General features: G+C 39.7%; 1 protein-coding gene across 4 annotated transcripts; it reads right to left on the bottom strand.

Annotated features, from left to right (window-relative positions):
- Nucleotides 1-1,496: 1,496 nt before the first annotated feature.
- Nucleotides 1,497-19,993, bottom strand: LOC148717981 (uncharacterized). Of its 4 annotated transcripts, none has more exons than XM_088743275.1 (7): nucleotides 19,772-19,990; nucleotides 18,691-18,743; nucleotides 17,731-18,183; nucleotides 17,265-17,351; nucleotides 16,581-16,667; nucleotides 4,955-5,023; nucleotides 1,497-4,849 (listed from the first exon to the last, which is right to left on the bottom strand). In XM_088743275.1, exons 2-7 carry the CDS (start codon nucleotides 18,695-18,697, stop codon nucleotides 4,644-4,646), a joined length of 909 nt encoding a protein of 302 aa, XP_088599401.1. In that variant the 5' UTR covers nucleotides 18,698-18,743; nucleotides 19,772-19,990; the 3' UTR covers nucleotides 1,497-4,643. The 4 variants fall into 4 exon arrangements, with proteins under 4 accessions (XP_088599401.1, XP_088599402.1, XP_088599404.1 ...); XM_088743276.1 differs by having other exon boundaries at nucleotides 4,961-5,023; nucleotides 19,772-19,989; XM_088743278.1 differs by lacking the exon at nucleotides 17,265-17,351 and having other exon boundaries at nucleotides 19,772-19,993.
- Between the last annotated feature and the right edge of the window lie 1,775 nt (nucleotides 19,994-21,768).

Below are 21,768 nucleotides of genomic sequence, written 5' to 3'. Positions count from 1 at the left end.
AGTTGTAAGATCATTTTACATCAAAAACCTGCAGATGTCCTAATTAAACAGCCTTGCATTTTTCAACAGTTTCCTTCCAGGTAAAAAATTTCATAAATAAGAAGTTCCACGGTGACCAATATAATACAAGTTTAAGAAATTTGTCAATCAACTGTCAAAGTGTACACAGCTGAAAAAATTTGCAATAAAATGTGTTTCTCCAGATCAATTGTTACTGCTCTACTACAATTAAACCAGTGAAACAAAAATGTAACTGAGCTGAATTCCAAAGATTTGAAAATTTCCTTACTGTCAGTTGACAAGATGATGGTAAAAGAGCAAACTTTTGCATTTTCTCAAAACAAGGGAGAAATGGGGTAATTGCTAATCTTTTATAGTGGAACCACCTATTTTGCCAATTTTACTAATTTTATTTTACTAATTTTTAACTTATTTTACTAATTTCATGCATCGCTACAATTAAATAATTATTTGGCTGAAGAGTAACACTTATAGCAAAATTCAATTTTCAATTCAATTCATCAAAATTTTCTTCCTTCCTATGTAAATATTTAAGCCTTCATGAGTCCACAACTCATAATCCAAGGTTGAACTAAAGGGGAACTAAGAACTCTTTAGTACAACACTTAATAAATGTAATTTAAATTTATCGGTATGTAAGCTTTAAGCTCTCTCAGGGATGCATGTGCTTTGAAATTTTTTTTTTTTTTTTTTTAATTTAATGATTTGTACCAAGTACTGGAGCAGAAACAAGAGGACATGGGTCCCCTACGAGGTGTAAGCTCCAACAAACCCACCCATCCCACCCCAGGGGAGAACATCCATCACACAGTAATCTTGTGCGTGGGAAATTAACGTCTCCAGCCCCTAACCCCGCAGGAGACAGGACCTCCATTTATTCATCCCTATCCAAGAGGACTAGAATATCTAACCATTTCTTGATGTTATAGAAAGGTAGCATATTCTTCTCAAATGCTACCTTTTTAAAAAAGTCCCCTACAAAAACAATAGTTTTTTTAATCAAGAGGTTCTAAAAATATTGCATCAATTTGGTAAAATTTTGGAGAGCAAAACAGTATTCAATTGAACATCAAAACAGTCCAAATGTTTCCAAGCCTCCAATGATAAATGCCTATTAAATATGAGTGTGTATAGCACAGAAAAATTCTGTCAGTAGAGCCTTTCAATTCCTTTGAAAAGTTTTTAGCTTTGAAAATTCCTTTCAGAGGAAAATATAATCAAGGTTTGCCAATAGTCCATTTTACAGTTGTGTGCTTGGTTGCCAAGCCTTTGAATGGGAGTGAGGCTAGAGATGACTGTTATGATACAAACCTTGCTGCCTTTCAAATGTAAATCACTTTGTTATCATGCTAACTAGATAAAGGTCTCTATCACAACAAGGTCATCTTTAGCCTCACTCTGAATCAAAGGCTTGGCAACTAAGCACACAACTGTAATATGGCCTATTGTGATGGTCATTACTGTTATTTAAGATCTTAAAGTGAGATATTTTACCCTTTAAAAGAGTAAAATTACTAATACATTAAAGTTTTGTGATGTATGATCACTTGTGACCATGGAAAGTTTCAAAATCCCAATCACATGTGGTTTACATCTCTTATTTCCATAAAAATTGAATACCAAAGCTCTCGCCTCAAAAATAACAAAAAAATACTTAGTTTTAAAATAATTATTATTAACCAATTGATGGTCCAAAACCTTTTCTAGTGTCTTTCATTTGACATATGAAGCCTATCATGGTCCAAAACTGTTTTTAATGTCTTTCATTTGACATTTAGTTCATTCCAAACTGCTCAAAATCTTGTGCTATATTTTTGTTTTTAATAAAAGCCACGCATAGCCAATTACCGTATTTATTCGTCTATAAGCCAAACTCTGCTATAAGCGGAGACCCCAAACTTCAGTCTGTTTTAATCAGGAAGGTTCTTAAAACATGTAAATTGAAAATACTTGGCTATAAGCTGAGACCATATTCAGAAAATTCCATTCTCGAACAAACTGAAAAGAATGCAAAAGTTTTGAAACAGGAAAGCGCTTCAATGCAGTATTACCGTCGAAAACAATTCCGAGATTACCAGAGAGTCTGTCATCAAGGAGTCTATGGTCCGCCACTGGAGAAAAGATTAAGAGAACCTCTTTAATGGAGAGCTCGAGATGTCAGCAAAACGCACAATGATGGGCCGTTACACTCCAAAATATTCGTGACTGGATGAGAGATTACTTGACTGGTTTACAGAGTAGAGAAGCCAAGGTAAGTTTCCTCTTTACATGATTGCAAATTTCAACACCGTAATATGTGATGAGTTTGATTACCATGTGTGAGAATGGGCAATTCTGATTGGTCAGTTTCGAAATTATCAAATCACTTTCACAAGATCTACACACTTGTTCAAAACCTGCAGAATTTCTAACACTCTAGACGGCAGAGAAGATGAAACAATCTACTGGGAAGAAACAGAACTAGTGGATGAGGAGGTGAAGGACGACGAATTTAATGCCGACACTGAGGACGAACAGTAAGCCGTATTTGCCAAGCGCCAAAAACAAACGGCTCCTTTGGAAGCCACCAAAGGCTAGCCGGCCCTGCAATTATTAATGGCTTGGAAAATATCTTCAAGCGCAGCTTTGTCACAAGAACTGTTCCCATTTCATGGAAAAGAGCAAAGGTTACCCCTATCTTTAAAAAGGGAAATAGAACTGACATTGCCAACTATAGACCTATATCCTTGCTGTGTATCCCAAGTAAATTACTGGAATATCAGGTCTGTAATATAATTGATGAGCACCAAAGTAACTCCTCTCTAAAAAGTCCTTCACAGTGGGGCTTTACAAAAGGACTATCATCACAAGGCATGTTACTAAAACTGACAGATACCTGGAAGATGAATATGGATAAAGGTATGATTGTAGGTGCAATATTTATTGACTTTAAGAAAGCTTTTGATAGCATCTCACACAACATCTTGTCATTAAAACTCCAAGCTATTGGATTAAGTGGGAGTCTCCATGAGTGGCTGATGGATTATTTGAAAGACAGATTTCAATACACTGTGGTAAATGACCACCCTTCTAACTTGGATGAAGTGAAATATGGTGTTCCCCAAGGATCCCTCCTGGGTCCAAGGCTTTATACTATCTACGTCAATGACCTCCCTAATGCTATTACATCTGGAGACTCGTTCATGTATGCAGATGATACAACATTATATTGTGTGGGGAAGAACTTTGATCAGGTCTGCTCACAATTAAATAACATTCTCGAGCAACTTCTGCTTTGGAGTACAATGAATAAACTTTGTATTCATCCTGTTAAGTCTGAAGTTATGATCCTTGGCAAATCGGGCTTCATTGGTCCTGCTCCTCCAATATGCTTCGGAAATAATTTTATTAATGTTGTTAATAACACCACTTGTTTGGGATTAATCATTGACAATAGGCTTACATGAGCATTGCATGTGGACCATGTAAACAAATCTTTTGCACAGAAAGTGGGTGCATTAAAAAGAATGAAGAAGCTTCCTGTGAAAGCGCTGGAGGAAATTTACTTTAAATCTATTGTACCTGTGGTATCGTATGGTATTGTGGTGTGGGGAAACTGCAATTATTCTATTATGGAATCCTTAAACCCTATTCATGCAAGAGCTGCACGAGTTATCCATCAGGATAAAAGTCTTGAAGAGTTAAATTGGTTGCCAATTTCTTACATATATAAAAGAAGACTCCTTCTTCTGATGCACGATGTTTTAAATGATAAAATCTTATATGCCCCTTTTAATTTGAAGTTACGCAACAGACCATCACATACAGGAGGGTTACAGGTTGAAATCCCTAGAGTGAACTACAAAGTGGGAAAGGAATCAGCACAATACAGAGGACCTGTAATCTGGAATTTTATTGTTAGGCTGGCAAATTTTAATGTGAACATTCAAAAAGACAGTTTTAAAAATATTTTACGTAAGCTCTCACAGAACATAAATAGCCTCTCTTTTGAAGCGCCTATGGTTGCTATGAAAGACAGAGATTTTGTATATTTTTAAGTTTTATTACATTGCATGTAAATTTTTAAATTAATTCATGACATGTTTGCTAATGAACTTATTACAATGATTCATATTGAATATTTAAATACCATAGGGTGACTTTATGAATTATTTTAGTTTTACATTTTATTAGTTCGTTGTAGGTCCACATCAGCCTTATGGCTGCCCCTGTCCGTACAACCTGCATTACTAAATAAAATGATTGATTGATTGACCACATAAATAAAGTCCATGACGAACTGCAATTTGTTTTGTTTTTAATTTCTACAGGCAAATATCTCGGCTTACAGACGAATATATCTATGTTTCTTTTGAATTTGCTGTTTCAGAAAAATTATGCCTGGAAAAACACTCGGCTACAAGTCAAGAACCCTTCTCTAGCTCAAATTTTTTGAGATTTTGGTAAAGTTTTGTGAAAAAATCACTCAGCTTATAGATGAATAAATATGGTAATTACTATCATTCAGTGCCTGTAACTCAGTCTCTTTTACTATATATGGAGCTTAAAGCTCCACTTTAAAATCAGTTCTGGTAAATTTAGTTCCAATCAACACATCAAGATAGGTATTTAATACCAAGATTTTACAGAAACGTTGATTCTGAATCTGGTCCTGATTCTTGTGCTTCCAAGTTGGATGCATTATCAACATCAGCCTTACCACGTCTACAACGTTGATTTCCATACATGCATATGATCACAAGCAATAATCCACCACAAATTATTCCACCAACAACAATTAATATATTTCTAATGTGTTCTATACTTTTCACATTAGTGTTGGACTTCCCTGAATGGTTGAAAAGAAAAAAAAAGTTAAAAAAATAAAAATAACCCAAATATAAGTTCTTGAGATGCAAGTTCAAAGGATATATTAATACAATTACAAACTAACCAATACCTGAAGTTGTCCTAGGCTTCATAGGGTTGTGCTTGAGGACTGTGGTGCCTTCACCTTCCCAAACTACAAAACAATAAATTTCAACATCATCCACCATCAAATTTCCAAACATAATTATGCAACTCACATAAAAATATTATTCGGAATTGTAACAACAAAATAAAATGGAAAAACTAACCTTAAAATTGCAATCTAACTACAACAATGTAATATAAATGACCACTAAAATATGTCTTTTAAAACTTCCATAGAAATTTAAAGCTCCACTATATTTAAGGCTTGACTACATCTAATAACTGCATGAAACTCAAAAAATTTCAATACAAACAATGGTCAAATTTTCTATCATTGGCAACTCACATTTTCTGATTTATAACAGCCAGTGGATAAACATAATATTCAAATTCAAAAAATACATAAATAAATATCTCTTTTTATCATAAACCTAACTATTCTCACTGCACCACTCTCACTCAACAGAACAAACAAACAAGACAGTGGATCTGTTTGGGCATCTTTCATGTAGAAAGAGGAGCCCCTGAAGGTTAAAGGAAGCCCCATGAGTGGGAAATAGGGTAAAGAAACAGCTGAAACCATCAAAAGAACAAAAAAAAAGTGATCATATGTAAACCAAATGTCAGTGAACAGTTACAATTGGTGTGGCATGAGAACCTAGGGCTAACTAATGCAATAGCCCTCAAGATCTGATTTTTCCCTATAAATTAGTTACAAGAATTTTATGTCAGATCAATATTACACTTACTCATGGCTGGGTGCTCACCAACTTTTCCCATCTACAGTATCAGGGCTTGACACTAACGGTGGCCAAATAGCCACAGACTAGTAGAAATTCAGTTTTGGCTGGTGGTTTTTGATTTCCACCAGCCAGTTTAGCTAATAAACTGTAATATATTCGAAAGTGTGATATCAAATAAACTACCATCAAACACAGTAACAGTAATGGTTGGTCGCTCTCAGTTATTGCTCGCTGGAGCCCACCATGAGGTTTTCCTTACATGGTAAAAAGGGCACAGGTAGCCCAACATATAACTTTACAAAAAAAGATCAAATGACCCCGAATGCCCGTTTTTCCAATTTTTGCCTAAGGAAAAGCACATGAGGTACAATCTTAGAAATACGTCAGTCTCTGTCCCTAGAATCCACACTGAAAGGTTCAAGAACGTTTTTAGTAATAGGATAATTTTTAAATATGACATGTAATAGTTTCCCTTGTGAGTTTATGTTGTAACTTACGATATGTGATTTTATCTTAAGAAATAAAGATTATGTTATGTTTTGTTATGTTAACATCACCTCCCCCCTTAGCAAAGAAAATGTCAACAATTCAACAAGTTACTAAAAGTTCTGAAGTTCCTTATAAGTTCAATCATTCTGGAGGCCTTATTGTCCTTTTTGGTCTGTCAGCTCTTCCTGGTGTAGTAGACACGGTGGGTTGGGATACAGGTAACTCTCTTGGTTCAGTAGGATGATATTCACCGGGAGCACTGGTATCCCCAGTTGGAATCATGGTAGGGAGTACTGTTGTCGACACAGGAAAAGATACCTCTACTGTGGGGCTACCCCCAGTATTGCTGTTCCTATGGGAATCCCCAGCAGATAATAGATGATCGACATGTGCGTGACACATTCGATTCCCAACCTTTATCTGATAGGCAAGTGGACCTAGGCGAAGGAGAACAGTTCTTCTATTCCACTCATTCTTCCCCCAGAAATTTCTGACTAACACCTGATCCCCAGGTAGGAATTCTCTGGTCTTCTGGCTACCCTGGTCATGCTGTTCTTTCTCCATCCTTTGTTTTTCTTCAACATGTTGGGCCAGGTTAGGTTGTAGCAAGGAGAGTTTGGTGCGAGATTGGCGTTTCAAGAACAAGGCAGCAGGCGTCTGATCTGTTACAGTGTGAGGGGTGTTTCAGTAAGAGAAGGGGAAGCTAGCCAGGCATGTTTGCAAAGATGCCCCCTTCTGGAGCTTGCTAGTCTTGAGGGCCTGCTTTAGGGTTTGCACGTACCTCTTGGCTCCACCGTTGGAGGCTGGATGATATGGTGGTATCCGGGTATGAATAATACCATTTGACTGTATGAAGACTTCAAAATTCATCAGAGGTAAACTGGGGGCCATTATCGGACACAATCTCTTCCAGGAGACCATATGACGCAAACAGACCACTTAGCAGTTCAAAAGTTTTTGCTGGAGTAGTTGACTGGGTCACATATACTTCAGGCCATTTTGAATGGGCATCCACAATAAGCAAGTAGTTGATTCCTTCATATTCTGCAAAGTCAATATGTAACCTCTGCCAGACTCTAGTAGGCCATTTCCATGGAATAAGTGGGGCAGGAACAGCTCCCTTCTTTACTTCCTGACAGGCGCTACAATTACCTACAGTGTCTTCAATGGCAGTGTCCAATTTGGGCCACCACAAGTAACCCCCGAGCTCGGGCTTTCATGCGGCAAATGACGGGGTGATCTTCATGTAGACTGCTTAGCATGGCTGATTTGTACTCATCTGTGATGACAACCCTCATTACCCATAGTAAACAATCTTGCTCTGCTGACAACTCATTCCGACGATAGAAAAATGGCAACAGTTCTCTGCGTAGGCATGATTGATCAGGCCAGCCATTTCGTACAAAGTGCAGAACAGTGAAGAGGACTTCATCCCCCTGAGTAGCATGTGCAACGTCCCTACAGGTAATAGGAAGATCCTTAATAGCATAGTTAAAATGATAAAGTTCACTTCCCTGACAGGCTGCCACATGATCAACTGACAGCCGGGAAAGTGCATCAGCATTAGCATGAGCATCAGTGCCTCGGTGCTTGATCTCATACTGATAAGATGACAAGATCAGGGCCCATCTTTGGAGTCTAGCAGCTCCTAACATTGGGAACGCGGATTTGGGTCCCATAATGGCAAGAAGTGGTTTATGATCAGTCTCGAGTAAAAATTTTCTTGATATTGGATAGATATCAGATATTGGTGGAATTTCTTGACCCCATAGATAATGGCTAGAGCTTCTTTACCAAGTGGTTATGGTAAACAGCTGACATCTAACATTACTTTTTTTGTATCTCAAAACAAAACCCTAAACTAAACGGAACTTAGGCCCTGAACGGAACTTGTTGTGTTATACTGAAATGCGCGTTTAAGTCTTTGAGTCTTTGAATCATTATGCCTCTACTAATGTTTCATATCAAAGTCTTTAAATCTGGACGGCAAACGAATGCTCCGAGTTCTTGTCTTCTGTGAGGCTGGTAATGTACTGCTGGTGCTGGATAATTGTTCTGCAGGACTCGGGGGTGTTGAGTTCACCAGCTTAGGAATCAAAGGTGTTGCAAACCTTGTCAGTGCTGTTGGTACTTCCTTGTGATGGCCACTAGGTTCTGTTGTACCATCCTTGTTGTGTTGCTTTTCTTGAGCTGTAGGTACTTCTGCAGGTCTCAGGAACTGCCTACTTCTTCTGAGGGTCTGATCGCCTGATTTGACCAAGTAAGACCTATCCGAGAGTTTCTCTACGCATGTAGCTTGCTTCCATGTTTGATTCTTCTGTAAAGGTGCGATTCGGACTTCTTGTCCAATCTCCAATTCTGGCAACTGTTTTGCGCTACGGTCATGGTAAAGCTTAGCTTTTCGCCTTTTCCACTCTACCGTATTTATTCGCCTATAAGCCGATCTCGGCTATAAGCCGAGACCCTAAACTTCTTCATGTCAGCAGCTGTTGCATTGAAATAAAAAATAAACACAAAACATTCGGCTATAAGCCGAGACCTAATAATTGCAAAGTACTCCACGCGTGTCGTTAACTGAGATGAATTAACATAAACCGAAAACAAAAGGAGCTTCCCTCTCGGGAAACATGCAAAGAAAAAGTGGGTTATTTTACTCAGTTGTTATTGGTCGTTTAATTGAAAGTAACAACAAATCACAGATAAGTTGAATTTAATGTGTAAATAAATAGAACCATGCGTGACAAAACATTCACCTGAGTTCAGAACCCTGTCTCAAGCAATCGCTCTCTTTCAAAGTTATCGTAATCGATCATCATGCCGAAAGTTCGTCGTTCTTTATACAACTTAGCGTTCAAACTAAAAGTCGTTGCTGAAGCAAAGGCCGTCGAGAACAACTCCGAGATCGCTGGAGATTACGGAATCAGTGAATCGATGGTGCGTCGCTGGCTAAAAGATCAAGCGAACCTGTTTAATGGTGAGCTTAAAATGTCAGCAAAGCGAAAGACGATGGGCTGCTTTTCGCCAAAGTATCCTGAATTGGATCAAACACTACTGGACTGGTTTTCAGAGCAGAGGAGTCAAGGTAAGTCTTTCGCTTCTTTAAAACAATGAAAAGCTTCGATCAGCTGATATCTGTCAGATCGTGTTGCAATGTTTACACAAACCGTGGGAATGACCGCTTCTGATTGGCCAGTTTTTCATGTTGTCAAAACAAGTAAAAAAATTGATCTCGTTTATCTTTTACAGGAATTGGTGTAAGCGGATTAATTCTACGGCTAAAAGCGAAGGAGTTGAGCAGTGATCCAGACTTCAAAGCCTCACTGGGTTGGTCCAGAGATGGAAAAAGCGCCATTCCATCAGCCTTCGCACTAAGATCACTAATTTCGTGATCTCGGAAATTTGTGTTTGTTAATAATCGCTCGGCTTATAGTCGAATAAACATTGAATTTCGAAGCTTGTTAAGCACCCGTAAATATTTTTTGGCGAAAATACTCGGCTATAAGCCGAACCCCCTACCTTGGCGAGAATTTACCTGTTCTCAGTTTAATTTGTTGGAAAAATCGCTCGGCTTATAGGCGAATAAATACGGTAACTGCTCTGTAGAGTCTGGAATTACTTCAGGACGAAGAAGACTTGCTGCTGTAGGTAACCGAGTTCGTGTCCTTCTAGACATAAGCCTTTGAGCAGGGCTGTTGCCTAGACCTTCTGTGGGGGTGTTCCTGTAGTCTAATAAAGCTAACCAAGGGTCTTTTCCATCACGTCCAGCTTTCTTGAATAGCTGTTTGACTGCCTTGACTGAGGATTCCGCTTTCCCGTTAGCCTTTGCATAATGTGGTGATGACGTTACATGGTTAAATTCCCAGCTGAGTGAGAACTCGTGAAATTCGTGACTGCTAAACTGTGATCCGTTGTCTGAAACAACAGTGTCCGGGATTCCATGTCTACTGAATTGCTGTTTAAGGACTTGTATGACTGCCTGTGAGGTCGTGTCCTCAAGTTCGTCAACTTCAACAAAATCTGAGAAGTAATCAACGATTGTGATGTAATTCTTTCCGCTTAATGAAAACAGATCTGTACCAACTTTGCTCCATGGCCTGTCAGGAATTTTATGAGATTGCATTGGCTGCTTAACATTTTTTGCTTGAAAATCGGCGCAAACTGGGCATCTCTCAACGACGGCTTTGATTTCTGAATTCATGCCAGGCCAGAACACGATGTCTTTAGCCTTCCTCAGGCATGCTGCAATTCCTTGATGACTTGAGTGTATTCTTGAAAGCATCTCCGGTCTCATAGCTTTAGGAACTATCACTCTCTGACTCTTAAACAGAATTCCATTGTGTAGCGAAATCTCTTCTCTAAAATTCCAGTAATCGCGAATTTGTACTGGGCATTGTTCTCTTCTCTCTGGCCATCCAGTTAAAACCGTGGTTTTCAGGGTTTCGAGAACAAGATCTTGCGCTGTACATTTCTGGAGATGAGTTAGCCTTTCTGGAGCTACTTTGATGGAGTCCAAGGGGGTAAGTGTTTCAAGTTCTATGGCAAAAACTTGAAAGTTGTCTGACTTGGACGTACTATCGGCAAGTGAGGCTCTTGACAAATGATCAGCGACGTACATCTGTGCGCCTGGCTTGTATTTAACTTCTAGATTGAAGCGTTGCAACCGTAACATCATCCTCTGCAACCGACATGGAGCTGTGTGTATGGACTTCTGAAAAATACTCTGCAAGGGTTTGTGATCTGATTCCACTTTTACTTTCTCGCGACCAGCAAGGTACTGACTGAATCTTTCACATGAGAAGACAATTGCCAGGCACTCTTTTTCAATTTGTGCATATTGCCTCTCGGTCCGTGACAGAGATCTTGAAGCAAATGCGACTGGTTGGCCACCTTGCAACAATGCTGCTCCTAACCCATAGTCACTAGCATCACATTGTATGGTGACTTCTTCTGCCAAATCGTAGTACTTGAGCACAGGGTGTTTGACCACGAGTTTTCTTACTTCTTTGAATGCTTCCTCATGTTGTTCTGACCAAATAAACTTAGCTTCCTTCGCAGTTAAATCTCTCAGTGGTTGTGCAACTTCTGATAGCCAAGGTAGGAACTTCGATAAGTAATTGACAAATCCTAGGAGACTTAACAGTTCTTTCTTTGATTGAGGCGTCGGCATCTCCTCCACGGCTTTTATTTTGTCTGGGTCTGGCTTCAACCCATTCTTGGTGATCAAGTGTCCCATGAATTTAACTTCGGACTTCCTGAGGTTCATCTTGCTACTGTTTAGACGAAGATTTGCTTTACGAGCACGGTCTAACAGACCAAGTAAGTTTTCATCATGATTCCGGTTGGCTTCTTCGTCGTTCTCTCCATAGCCCATCACTAATATGTCATCTCTGATTACCTCTACTCCCGGTAAACCATCAAGTTTCTCGTGTAGCTTGGACTCAAATTCTTCAGGAGCTAGGTTGATGCCAAAGGGGAGTCTCAAATACTTGTAACGCCCAAAAGGAGTCCAGAATGTGGTCTTGAGGCTACTGCTTGTATCCAATCCAACCTGATAGAAACCATCTTTAGCATCCATGGTGCTAAATACTTTTGCTTTGCTGAGTTTCGGTAGCAATTCATCCAAGGTGGGCATTTGAAATTTGGGGCGGATGACTGCCTTGTTAAGATCTTTAGGATCCAGGCAAATTCTGATCTTGTTTGGTGTGGTTACTACAACCATGCTACTGATCCACTCAGTGGGTGCGGTGACTTTCTCCACGATTCCTTTCTTCTCCAGGTCATCAAGTTTGGACTTGACTCTTTCACGTAAGGCAACTGGTACTCGACGTGGCGAGTGTTGCACTGGCTTCATATTGGGGTCCGTGACGATCTTGGTATCTCCAATATGGCCCAACCCTTCAAACTCATCTCTGTAATCTCTCAAAATCCGATCTCTGGTCAGGAGACTGTTCTTAACAACATGTATAGATTCCTCTAGATCCACTTCAAACTTGAGAAGCTCCAGTTGTTCACAGGTCTCAGCTGATAATAGAGGTTTGTTAGTACTGTTAACAACTTGGAATCTTAGGTCTCTGCGGTTGCCTTTTCTCTCTGCTGTGAGTGTAATCTCGCCCATGGGAGACATCAAACTACCATCGAATAGCTTCAGCTGTGAGTTAGACTTACGTAGAGGAGGATCACCATTCTGGAGTAGTTGAACCAGGCTTCTGTGACTGATCACATTACAAGTTGCTCCAGTGTCCAATTGACATACAAGCTGCTCTTTGTACTTTTGATCTACTATAAAAGTAATGTTAGATGTCAGCTGTTTACCATAACCACTAACTGCTGTTATCTCTTCTAGCTGTAACAACAATTCTTCTGACTCATAACCTTCTGTTTCCTCGGCAACATGAACTCTCTCTTTGTTCGACTGACACATGTGAGCGAAATGATTCATTTTCTTACAAATTCGACATTGCTGCCCGTGTGCAGGACACTCAGTCGGTTTAGCATGCTTCTTTTGCTGACCACAATATTTGCATTTCCAAAATTTTCTTGTAGATTTCTTTTGTGTTGAAGGCTTCTTTTGGTATGGAGGTTTCTTGCCTTGTGCCGGTTTATGCTTGGCATGAACGAAATTCAGTTCGTCATTATCTTTCTTGTCGACATTTTGTATTGCTTTTAACTGATTCTTCGTTACTTCGTTTGATCAGCACATGTCGAGAGCTTTATCCAAGGAAAGATCTCTCTCTCTGAGTAGTCTAGCTTTCGTAGTCTTATCTTGAATGCCAATGACTAACCTATCTCGGATCATCTCTTCCGTAAGAGCTCCAAACTGACAAGATGATGCCAATTTCCTCAATCGATTGATAAAGCAATCAACAGTTTCGTCGGGTATTTGACAACAAGAATTAAACACATACCTTTCGTAGACTACGTTTCTCTTGGGGAGAAAATACTCTTCTAATGCTTTGAGTGCTGAAGAGATAGTAACTTCACCAGAGCCAAAATTAAGATTCCGAAAAATCTGGAGACACTCTTTTCCTATAACCGAACGGAACGTTGCTAACCGTATTGGTTGGCTCTTTTGGTCTAATCCTGTCGCTATTTCGTAATCTTGCCATTGTTGCTTGAAAAATTCCCAGTTATTCGGGATATCTCCACGACAAACCATAGCTGCTGGGACAGGGAAGTTTGTAGGAAAAGTGCTTATCTGTGGCGGTAGGGGAGCTTGTGGAGCTGGCGGTGGTGTAGCTTGCTCGCTAGACGACATCGTTTCGCTTTCCACGCACGTGGTCGATGAAGGAATTCGCCGTAAGTGACGTTCACTGCAGTGATTTTGCTTCGCGCCGCTCCCAGAGTTTCTTGAACCGACTAGACGCCGAACAAGGAAAAACTTCAGCAATGCAGCTAGCTAGAAGTTTTTAAAAAATAACCACTCTTGACACCATGTTTCGACAAGGAACCTCTCCAAGCTTTTCCATTTTTCTAAGACACATTTTTTATTGCTGATCTCTACTTCATGTAAGAGTACATTGCTATCTAAATATGGTCAATCAATCTCCGTTTTCCATGATATGAGAAATAACCGCTCCAATGCCATATGATGAAGCATCACATGCCAAGACCAATGGTAATTTAACATCATCATGGGTCAAGACCTTGATGGAGAGTAGTTGTTGCTTGGCATCATCAAATGCCTTTTGATGATCAGGACCCCATAACCAACTCACCCTCTCTTGTAGAACGTTGTTTAGTGGCTGAAGCAAGGTAGATAGATTGGGAAAGAATTTCCCATAATATTGAAGCATGCCAAGGAAGGACCTCAGCTCAGAGATGCAAGTAGGAATAGGAGCTCCCATGATACCTTGGACTTTCTCAGGATTAGGATGTACTCCTTCTTTATCAATTAGGTAACCCAAGAACCCCACTTGATTTTGCATAAAGGAGCATTTTTCAGCCTTTAGTTGAACACCGTACTTGGACAAGCATTGTAACACTGCTTCAAGAACCTTCAAGTGTTCCTCTTGAGTAGGTGCTGTTATCAGGATATCATCAATGTAACAAACAACTCCAGGAATCCCTTGGAGTATTTGATCCATGGTAGACTGGAAGATAGCAGGTGCACTTGCAACTCCGAACGGTAGGCGATGGAAGTGGAATAATCCTTTGTGGGTGTTGATGGTAAGAAATTTCTTCGATTCTGGATGCAGGTTAAGCTGTTGATAGGCATGTTTCAAATCTAATTCAGTGAACTGTTCCCCGCCTGCTAGAGCACTTAAAAGATCTTGAGGAGTCGGTAATGGATACTGGTCAACATCCATGTCTTGATTGATGGTGACCTTATAGTCCCCGCAAATACGAATGGACCCATCTGGTTTGGGTACCACCACAATTGGTGCCACCCACTCACAGTGGTCTGTCTTTGAAATTATGCCTTCTTTCTCCAACCGTTCAAGTTCTGCCTCAACAGCCCCCTTTAAGGCATATGCAATGGGCCGTGGTTTAAAAAACTTTGGGTTGCATCTGATTTAACCTTGACTCTTGCTTTGAATTCTTGGATGCTGCCTTGGTCGTTTGAAAACACTGAGTTATACCTGGTAGTTAGCTCCTCTATCGCAGTGGATACCTTGAATAGTTCCACCCAATTAGGCAAATCGCACTGAGCCAGTTTTGGCCTAACAGCGGGGATTGGTCAACAATCTCAGCTACAACAAGTGGAAGGGCTGCTTTCTGACCCTTGGACTCTACATTGACGTGCATTTCTCCCAGGGTAGGTAAAACTGCTCCAGAATATGTTTTGAGCTGGGTAGTACAGGGAGACAGACTTAAGTGTTTGTAATGTTGCAAATAAACTGATTTGGGAATAACTGACGGCAGCCCCTTTATCCACCGCCATGTTCACTTCTTTTCCTTCAATTATTATTGGAACAGTTGTCATGAACTGCAAACATACCCAATGGATCATCCTCAACTTCAGAAGCTTCAACATGGTGAGTTGCATGGGATTCCTGTTCACCTTTAGTGCTTTTACTTTTGCAAACTTTAGACAAATGTCCAACTTTTCCACACAAGTTGCATTTATACTTCTTGAATTTGCAGACATTGGCCAGAGGATCTGGTGATCCACAATGATAACAGATCCTTGCTTGATCCTTGGGCGTTTTCATATCAGTACAAGTAGATTTGTTAGCAATTTGATGAATAGGAACCGCTGCTGATAATCCAGAGAGTCCGGCGTCCCGTAATTCCACCAATTGCCGTTCCCCATTTCCATCGATTGGGCAATTTGTAATGCTTGGTTGAAATTAAGGACTTTTTCACCGAGAAGCTTTCCTTGGATATTTTCCTTTCTAAGTCCAGCAACAAAACAATCTCGTAAGGCATCATCAAAGAAATCACCAAACTGCAAAATCCGCCACACTTTCGTCATCTTTCCAAAACCGATTGTGGAAGTTGAATCGCTCGGCGATTAAGGCAGGTTTGGGGTTTAAGTGATTCCTCAGAACAGCAACTAGTTCTGAATATTCCATGGTATTAGGTTTTTCTGGCGTTACCAGGTTTCTCAACAGCCCATACATTTCTGCTCCAATCGCAGTAAACAGAACTGCAACTTGTTGTTCCTTCTTTACTTGGTTCGCCACCATATAATTCTCGAGGCGTTCCACATACAAATCAAAGCTTTCTTTTGCTTTATCGAACTCAGTTATATTTCCAATAATACTCATGATCCCGTCCTCGTTGCCAGATGTAATATATTCAAAAGTGTAACATTAAATAAACTACCATTAAACACAGTAACAGTGATGGTTGGTCGCTGTCAATTATTGCTCGCTGGAGCTCACCACAAGGTTTTTACCTTATATGGTCAAAAGGGCACAGGTAGCCCAACATATAACATAAACAAACTGAAATTGTTGTAACATCTAAGTTGTCACTAGCCACTTGGCTAGTAAGATGAAAAGTTAGTGTCAAGCCCTGAGTGTGGGTGCCCATTTAAGGTGGGGGCTAATTCAAGCTTGGGCACTTATTTAATAACAAGTATTTAACCTGCATATTAATAAACTTCTTTTAAAATTGGGAGCTCTGCCTCTGTGAGACCGACTTAGTCTAATAAGTCACAATAAGTCATGAATGAAGTAACATATAACTGTGGATGTTATAGAGTCAATTGTAACAATTATTTAAATTGTTACAATTAAATTTCTTATCACATGCAACTCACAATATAGTATTGTTAATTTTGTAATAACCAGTGAAGAACCTAAAATAAAATTAAGTGCTTCCATGCAAACTTTCTTAAAACTGTCAGCTCTGCTTTAAGGCTGAACTGAACCTCCAGAATGAAATTGTAAGAATAACTGTACTTGTATCACAAAGTAACAAAATTACTTGGAGTTACTGGAGGCTTGACAGTATTCAAAGTCCCAGTTGTAGTTGAGGCTTGCGAACTTGTTGTCATAACTTCAGTTTTGTAAGCTGCAAAACAAAACACTTAGTGTAAGTAATGGCTAGAAGAAATTTCTTGAAAGGTGCAACTCCATATTGTAATAAATAATAGCTATTATTATATTGCTGGCAGGGCTTGTGGGCAATATAAATCAAATGCTGCATTCTGATTGGCTACACGAGCATGTGAGATGGGCCACTCTTGCCTGTCTGTGGTTGCCCGCTTGAATCCTACCCAGGAAAAAAAAAATCACTCAGACTCTCTGAGTTGACTTAAAAAATTTGTAATATATGGACAATGTTGACAATGGAGTTGCAAAACAAAGAAAACATAAACAACTCTCCAAGGTTTATGATGCTACAAACACAGTTGGCTTTCTTTCCCAGCTTTTAAAATCAACAAGTCAATCTTGATTCCCTAACTTGACCAACCTTGTTCCCTTTAGATGGCTGGAGAAAAACACTTCACATATGAAGCTGATAGTTTACCATGGTCTCTACCCTAATCCAGAGCTTCTGTGCAAATTTTCTCAAAAGCTGTGAGCTCTGCTTTTGGGCTGCACTGAACCTCCAGCTAAAATTGCAAGTTAGAATAACTGTGCTTGTATCATAAAGTAACAAAATTACTTGAAGTTATTGAAGGCTGGACAGCATTCAAAGTTGTAGTTGTAGTTGGGTTTTGCCAACCTGTTGTCATAACTTCAGTTTTGCTTCCTACAAAACAAAAAACTTAGTTTAAGCTATGGTAGGAAGGAATTTCTTGAAAGGTGCAACTCTATATTGTAATAAATAACAGCTATTATCATATCACTGGCAGTGCCTATAGGTAATAGAAAGCAAATGCTACATTCTGATAGGCTAAATGAGCATGCAAGATGGGCCAATCTTGCCTGTCTGTGGTTACCCACTTGAATCCTGCACAGGAAAAAAAATAATCACTCTGGCTCGCTGTGTTGACTTAAATAGTTTGTAATATATTCATTTTCTCCATTCAAGTACCCTACCCAACTTCATTGCGGTAAATTGATATACCATTCCTGTTTAGACTGACTTTATTGAATAAAGAACACAACTAAACAAAACTAACTCTCACCTGACTTTGTGTAGCAAATTAAGTACTGTTTGTCATTTTGATGATCATCGCTTTTACCATCAGAAGTTACAATCAAGAGAATTTTCTTGATCACAAAGGAATGATTATACAGTGTTTTCACGGGTAGATCAAGTTCGAAAAATACAGACACTTGATAACGCTCGGTTGTGGAGTTTTTTGTAAGGTTGGAGTCGAGGACAATAGATGCCTTGTGCAAATTGAGATTCTTTGAAGAGAATTGGGTCACCTTTCTTAAACTGTTCACGGGTCCCGCAACAAGGCGACTTTTGTTACCATCTCCATCAAATCCCCAAACGTACACAAATTTTCCTGACATGGTGTCAGCTGGAAGAGGGAAATTTGTGCTCAAGGTGAGCTTGTGTTGATCCTCAACCACTGTTATGTTTTCATCTGGCAGGCTGAAGCTACCATCCCTGTTCTGCATAATCTCACCTACAGCGACAAACATAAGCAAAATTCCTTTCAACTAGGATCTTTATAAGCATTTTTCACCAACCCTAAACAATTATCGGAAACAAAACAAAAAAACAGAGATACTGATAACAAAGCACTCATCAGAAGGAAAACCTCAAAGAATTAGCTAGTGTTGGTTTGTGAGATCAATTTGAAGAGTATTAGTTCGTTTGAATATTGCCCAGGGTAACTGAAAATCGCTTCATCATTTATCATCCAGCGCTCTTTAATTAATCGCAAAGTTGCTGATGACACTTTTCGCGGAGCTTCACGAGGTTACACTGTCTTTTAATTGATGGAAAGCTCATGATAGCAGGTAACATTCAGCGGCCTCCACCATACATATCTTCCGAGGGTGGTGAGTTATTCATCTATCAGATTTGTAATCCCTAACCTCATTTTTGAGTAATCGTTGTATGTACAAATTATGCGCGTCATAGTTTGTTCCGAGCAAGAAAGCGAGCTAGAAAAAGCTTCACAACTTACAACGCATTCATCAGAAACATAATGCTAAAAGCGCATGATTTTCTTACCTCTTCCTGTAAATAAAAAGAGAACTTCAAGGAATGTGGACAACAACATGCTGTTTACCGCCTTCTTGCCGGGAAAGTTCGTCACGCATTAAATCGAATTGAATCGAATTGAATCGTATGGTATCGTATCGTATCGTGTAAAAGTCAGAAAGTGTCTACAATAGCCAGCGTAATCTCGCGGGCTCAAGAATCGAAACGGGAATAAGACAATCGTGGAGAAGTAGCAGGAATAACATGAAAAACGGTTTATAGAAAAGCTTCGACCCTTTCTAGGTTCACAAAAAATCTCAGAAAAAAATCGGTCGTACTGCCAATTACTTAAACTTACAGCAGGTTAGGCTGAAGGAGGGTTTATGAACGAGTAAATGGAACAAAGTAGCTTTGTTTAACCCACCTCGCCACCCAGCTTTTTTGTCATTCATTCCCAGTTCTTTCTCTTATTTTTCTACCATAGGAGTATTATCAATTTTGAGGGAAGCAAGAGTCGGACGAGAAATTTGCGACCTGTTACCTTGGACAGTTAAATACCACTGCTCCTTGATTGCCTCAGTTGAATAAAATACAAAGCAAAGTTACCGTATCCTTCTGGATCTCCTGGAATGAAACCCTTCTAAGACCTCGCTACATTTCTTTTGAAAACGATTAGCGTAAGAAAGGCCTAATATATACTGAAAGCGGGACATGATGAAGACATCTTTTTACCAAAATTAGATTTCGCAAATGTCGGTTAAAGTCCTTTTTTTCAATCAAGCCTCAAATGAAGAAAATGACCTATCCAACAGAATTACCAAAGAGCTAAAAAATAAATGAAATGAAGAAAGAAGGATTACTATCCTGGATTCATTGGAGTAAACAAGTAGTGTTTTGGGTGGTTATACAAAGATCGATATATGACTCAGCAATTTTCCCTGGAGTCAGCTACTGGGGAGCCCACTACCTCCTTCGGTGGGAACAGCGGAGTCCGAAAAAGCGTTCAGTCAGCGCGTTGCGACGCCAGCGCCGAAGAAGCAGACACCTGGTATATATAACCCTACCTCATGGATTTTCGAAGAATTGAATCTGAAGTATAATCGCCGGGCTAAGCTTCCTCTTCTACCCCCTCACAATGCCATAGATAGAAAATATGCATTTTGGCTTGCGCAAATCCACTATAATGTGAACTCGGGTGTAAAAAGGGGTATACGTATAGCCCCTAATAATACAGTAGCTACTCCGGCTGGCTTTCATATTGGTAGAGTCATAGTACCATAGGTACGTCGTGTATGGAGAATTATTATGTCCTAATACATAAAATGTCTATACTTTATTTTCGTAAAATGTCCTAACATAACATATAATATTCTACACACACATACAAGATAAAAGGCTATACACAGATGTACACAGCTATATAGGGTTATATACAGCTATACACGTCTCGCTTGGATGCCTTGTAAACACCAGTCAAGGAATTTGTAATCAGGATCCTTTGTCCCTTGGTTTCTTTAATCAGGACCTATTATCTCATGGATACAACAGGGAGTCACCGTCTCGCTTAGTTCCGATATCAACTACAGCTATGAAATTCGCAATTTTGAGCCTTTGTCTTATAAAAAAAAATGGATCGTGAAGTTATAAACACAGGAAGCCCAAGCTATCGCAGCGTTGGAGTCCGTATTATCCAAACTCTACTGCGTGCCACCAGATTTTACTCCTGGGTGGTGATATCTCTTGTAACCCTGGTCCAACAACAAGGCAACGGACTACAATCAAGGCTAGAATAGAGCAAAACAAACATCTAAGAAATGTCCCAAGTGCGTAAAACCGGTTCGGAGGAATCATGAGCGGCTGGAATGTGTGATGTGTTTTGATCTAGTCCACATTCGCTGTTCCAATGTCAACTCATGGTTTGTCAGCAACACCAGTGCAAAAAAACCGCGCAGTTGGATCTGCCCTAACTGTTCACTTGCTCAGTTGCCTTTTTCAAGTGTCACAGACCAAAGCTTCTTGAACGAAGATCTAACTGTAACAAGATATTCGAATTCAGACCCCAAACTAAGAACAGCAGTCACCTATCGTTCTTGGCTACACAAATTCCCACCAACAAGAGCCACCTTAGACTTCCTCGCATAAATGTAAATGGTTTACTGACAAAAGTTAAGCTTCGAGAAGTTCAACTTCTATTGGAAACAGCTAAGTTCGATCTTTTGGGAATAACTGAAAGTAAATTGACAAGTAGGGACGAGGATAAGGAGATAGACATTCCTGGGTATAAATTTCTGCGCAGACGGACAGATCTACCGGAGACGGACGGCGGAGGCGGCATTGTGTTGTACTATATCGATACACTGGATGTTATCGAGAGGCGTAATTTGTTCCCAGATAAGCTAAATACACTTGAGGCCATACGGGTGGAAATAATTTTCCACTCTCAAAGACTCGTGTTTTCCAGTATGTACAGACCTCCTAACGATGCAGATTTCTATTCGGTGTTGGAGAAGCAGTTGGACAGTGTTTGTAGCACCAGAACAAATGTAATCATAATGGGCGATTTAAATGCAAATCTACTAAATACAAGGGGAAGCAGCAATACGTCACCTACAAACAACTCAAAGGACCATGGGGGCAAACTTGTCAGTGTACTCGGGAAGTTTAGTTTGGTTAATCATCATCAAGCAACCGACCAGGATAACTGAGACCACTAGAACTTTAATCGATCGGCTCTCCATTGTAAGTAACAGAAATAAAGTTGTAAATTCTGGAGTTTTTGACACTGGTATAGCCGACCATAGATTAATTTACGGCTCGCTGAATCTTTTTAGAACAAGAGTTCCTCCAAACGTCAGAACAGTCATTGATTGGAAAAACTGCGATCAGGAAGTTTTTAGGGAACAAGTTGCATTGGTTCCGTGGCATGCTCGTAATGTGTTTGAAGATATTGACGACAACTGTTGGATGTCCGATTTTCTCGATCAGGATATCAAGAAAGATTTCTTACCAGAAAGAAAAGTTAAGATTCGTTCAAAAACTTTACCGTGGATGAACGCAGAGA

Source organism: Stylophora pistillata, chromosome 13, assembly GCF_964205215.1.
Source record: "Stylophora pistillata chromosome 13, jaStyPist1.2, whole genome shotgun sequence".
Classification (NCBI taxonomy): Eukaryota; Metazoa; Cnidaria; class Anthozoa; order Scleractinia; family Pocilloporidae; genus Stylophora; species Stylophora pistillata.
The sequence above is the reverse complement of the archived record's forward strand: the minus strand, read 5'-3'. Positions and strand labels throughout refer to the sequence as shown.

Coding starts and splice junctions, on each gene's coding strand:
- LOC148717981 (XM_088743275.1), bottom strand. Junction 16,668..17,264: donor CCAGCCTTCAATAACTTCAA/GTAATTTTGTTA, acceptor TTTGTTTTGCAG/CTTACAAAACTGAAGTTATG. Junction 4,850..4,954: donor TAGGACAACTTCAGGTATTG/GTTAGTTTGTAA, acceptor TCAACCATTCAG/GGAAGTCCAACACTAATGTG.